This window comes from Bos javanicus, chromosome 2, assembly GCF_032452875.1.
Source record: "Bos javanicus breed banteng chromosome 2, ARS-OSU_banteng_1.0, whole genome shotgun sequence".
Taxonomy (NCBI): domain Eukaryota; kingdom Metazoa; phylum Chordata; class Mammalia; order Artiodactyla; family Bovidae; genus Bos; species Bos javanicus.
Window position 1 is genome coordinate 96,473,885 of NC_083869.1, and position 4,269 is coordinate 96,478,153.

The 4,269-nt window shown below is 40.8% G+C and overlaps 1 protein-coding gene across 1 annotated transcript; it reads left to right on the forward strand.

Moving 5' to 3' along the window:
- Positions 1-210: 210 nt before the first annotated feature.
- LOC133235724 (ubiquitin-ribosomal protein eL40 fusion protein-like) lies at positions 211-707 on the forward strand. The gene has a single exon (XM_061397553.1). The coding sequence runs from the start codon at positions 259-261 to the stop codon at positions 592-594; it is 336 nt and encodes a 111-aa protein (XP_061253537.1). The 5' UTR covers positions 211-258; the 3' UTR covers positions 595-707.
- The last annotated feature ends 3,562 nt before the right edge of the window (positions 708-4,269 follow it).

A 4,269-nucleotide genomic window follows, 5' to 3' on the forward strand; every position in this document is an offset into this window, starting at 1 on the left:
GCAATAGATATATTGGAGTCCATCAAGATAAAAACTTTTGTGCATCAGAGGAGTCTATCAACAGAGTGGAGAGGCTACCCAGGGAATGTGAGAAACTATTTATGAATCATGTATGATAAAGGATTGATATTCAAAATGTACAGAGAACTGATACAACTCAGCAAAATCAATAGCAATGCCCCCTTAAAAAAAAAAACCCAATTTAAAAAAAGGCTTGCCCTTTCTCTTCAATGAGGTGGCCAAGCAGCAGACTCAGAGATGCAGATCTTTATGAAGACCCTGGTGGGCAAGACCATTGCCCTTGAGCCCAGTGACACCACTGAGAATGTCAAAGCCATAATCCAAGACAAGGAGGGCATCCTGCCTGACCAACAGCATCTGATTTTTGTGGGCACACAGCTGGAGAATGGCTGCACTCTGTCAGAATACAATATCCAGAAGGAGTCCACCCTGCACATGGTGCTTTCTCTGCGAGGCAACATCACTGAGCCTTCCCTCCACCAGCTCGCTCAGAAGCACAACTGCAACAAGATGATCTGCTGCAAGTGTTGTGCTCACTTGCACCCCCGTGCTGTCAACTGCTGCAAGAAGTGAGGCCAAACCAACAACCTGCGCCCCAAGAAGAAGGTTAAATAAAGCCCCTCCACCGGCTTCTCCTTTGACCGCAGGGTGGCCTCGTGCCCAAGCCCCAAGGCCCTGGGGCCTCAATAAAGTTTCCTTTTCATTGACTGGAGCAGTTAAAAAAAAAAGTCTTGATTAGAAGCTTCTCCAAATAAGATAATACGGTGGCCAATAAGCACATGAAAAGATGCTCAACATTGATAATCATTAGGGATATGCAACTAAATCTACAATGAGATACTTCATACACATTAGAATGACTATTATAAAAAACAGAACAGAAAATAAGTGTTAGTGAGAATGTCAGAGAAACTGGAAAACTTGTACATTGTTGATGGGACTGTAAAATGGTAGAGCCACTGGGGAAGAGTGTATAGTAGTTTCTGAAAAATTAAACACTTAATTATCACACGATTCAACATTTCCATTTCTAGGCATACTCAAAAGAATTGAAAGCAGTGACTTAAACAGCTATTTGTATCCCAATGATCATCGCAGCATTCTTTATTATAGCAAAAAGGAAGAAACAATGCAAGTGCCCTTTTAGGAATGGGTGTATGGACACACAGAATGTGGTGTATGTATAGAATGGAATATTATTCAGCATTAAAAAAGGAATACAATTTTGATGAATTTCACAACTTGGACAAACCTTGGAAACATTATCCTAATTGAAATAAGTGAGACACAGGACAAACATATGATTCAATGCATTTGAGATACCTGGAATAGATTTATGAAGAAAGAAAGTAGAATGGTGGTTACCAGGGGCTGGGGGAAGGTGGGAATGGGGAGTTATTGTGTAATGAGTACAGCAGCTTGGGATGATGATAAAGTTCTGAAGATGAATAGTGTTGATGGTTGCATAATGATGTGAATGTGCTTTATGCCACTGAATTGTACACTTAAAATGCCTATAATGGTAAATTTTATGTATATTTTACTATGATTTTAAAAGTCTTCCATTAGCAACAAGAAAAAAGGGAATCAATTAATTTTTCAAAATTAATTTCTTGATTGTGATAATTCTACTGTGGGTTAGAACTCCATCCTCTCACTGCCAAAGGCTCTCTCCTTGGCTGGGGAACTAAGATCCCACAAGCTGCACGATGTGGCAAAAAAAAAAAAAATTTTTTTACTGTAGTTATAAGAAAACATTAAAATGGGATGAATCCTAGTGACTTAAATGGAATTAAAAAGCATTTAAAACAGTTTATTTTAACTTACAGTCCTCTTCCTCTTACTTTATAATAAGAGAATAATTAATAAAATTAATGTCTTAAGTTTTTTTTTATTAGTACCTTTCCCTCCTTGGGTTTTCTTCCTCTTTCCCTATTTACTCATTTCATTCTATCTTACACCACCAAAGCTTACGTTTAAGAACTGGTAATATTTCAGGGTCTTTTTTAATGCTGGGAATTAGTGCTCTGGACACAACTGTGCTGTAGGCGAAACTCGTTAGGCTCTTTCCTTCACTCAACCTTCCTTGTATGTTTCCCCATTTGCAGCTAGCAGCTATGGTACCAGGGACACCAGCTTCAGGATAATACAGATGCTAAATATTGTGGGAAATGGACAAACTTTGCACTCTGATGATAGTGTTGAGCTGCTGAATCAACCATCCCTAAACCCTGGGCTACCCTAGGACTTCCTATCGTGTGAGTAGATTTCCATATTACTTACCCATTTGGTATGGTGTTTTGGCTAATTTCAGTCTAATGTATATAACTGATTCAGATCCATTTTTGGCCAAGGGATTAGGGTACATTCTAACTTGAGGAAACTCCGGGAGATGGTGAAGGATAAGGAAGCCTGGCGTGCTGTAGTCCATGGGATCACAAAGAGTTGGACACAACTGAGTGACTGGACAACAACAACTCATCAAGCTTTGGAGGATGAGTAGTTCACCAGGAAGAAGGTGGGGAAGAGTAATCTGGGTGAGGAAAAGACGTGAGCAAATTCAAAGAGATGTGAAAATGCTTCATGTGCTTGGAAGAGATGGAATAAAGGATGACTGGGGCCTGGTAATTGGAGAGGAAGTGGATAAGCTGTGGCCAGATTCTTGAAAAGGTAGAATTTTTCTCTGTGGGCAGTGGAACAATATCAGAAGTTTTTAATCAGGGAAATGACTTGACCAGATCCGTCTTTGAGTACAAACATAATCACCGCTCCTCCTTGCTACGATTCTAGCAATGAAATGCGAGACAATAAGCAGCAGGAGAATGTAAATGATAACAATGTTATATTCCCTCTAACCTTATACAGGCAATATATTAATACATATATATACATACATACGGAGAGTATATATACACAGCTATAAATGTATATAACTGTGTGGCTATCATATTTGTATATATGTAGACAGAATACTTGGAGAAGGCGATGGCACCCCACTCCAGTACTCTTGCCTGGAAAATCCCATGGACGGAGGAGCCTGGTAGGCTGCAGTCCATGGGGTTGTGAAGAGTTGGACACAACTGAGTGACTTCCCTTTCACTTTTCACTTTCATGCATTGGAGAAGGAAATGGCAACCCACTCCAGTGTTCTTGCCTGGAGAATCCCAGGGACGGGGCAGCCAGGTGGGCTGTCGTCTATGGGGTCGCACAGAGTCGGGCACAACTGAAGTGACTTAGCAGCAGCAGCAGCAGACAGAATACTGGGCTTCCCCAATGGCTCAAGTGGTAAAGAATCTGCCTCCAATGCAGGAGGCACAGGAGATGCTGTTCAACCCCTGGGTTAAGAAGATCCCCTGGAGGAGGAAATGGCTACCCACTGCAGTATTCTTGCCTGGAAAATCCCATGGACAGAGCCTGGCGGGCTACTCACAAAAAGTCAGACGTGACTGAGCACACACCTGCATGCATGCAGGGAACGCAGCTGTGGATTATCCTATATATCTAATTCAATTCCTGGTTAGTTGCTTGCAGTGACCTCATGGTAAGAATCTGTATGCTAGTGCTGTCATTATTTTGACAAGAATCTTCCTGATTCCGTAATGGAAAATCTCTGATTTTCTGAACTGTGAGTTCTGAATTCTGATGTACTTCTATTATTAACTGTTTGAAATTAAAACTGGACCTTAGTTTACCTTATATAAAATGAGTGATCTAAGTTAGATAATCTCCAAGTCTGAAATATGTTAAATATCATATGAGTTCATTGCTCTATAATGACTTGCCTTCTACCCTCCCTCTCCCTCCCTCACTTTCTCCTTCTCTTCTTCTTTTTGGGCTGGGGGAAGGGAAGAGATTTTCCATTAGGAATTTCCTTGAGTCTTTGAATAAAGTTCTAAGCAGTTACGTTGGGAAAAGGTATGCTCTGTGTCAACCAGAAATGTGTATTGAACTACAAATAACAGAACACCCGTGACAGTGGCATAAAAAAAAACGTGGGTTTATTTTACTCCTATTACGAGAAGTTTCAAAGTAAAGGATTGCTGGCCTTGTGTGATGGCTAATTTTATGTCAACTTAACTGGGATTAGGGATGCCCGGATAGCTGGCAAAACATTATTTTTGGGTGTGTCTGTGAGGATATTTCTGGGAGAGATTAGGATTTGAATTGGTAGTCTGGGTAGAGAAGTTCACCTCTACCTATGCCTTATTCAGTGTGTTGAGGGCCTGCATAGACCAAAAAGGCGGTAGA

Coding starts and splice junctions, on each gene's coding strand:
- LOC133235724 (XM_061397553.1), top strand. CDS start 259: ATGCAGATCTTTATGAAGACCCTGGTGGGCAAGACCATTGCCCTTGAG.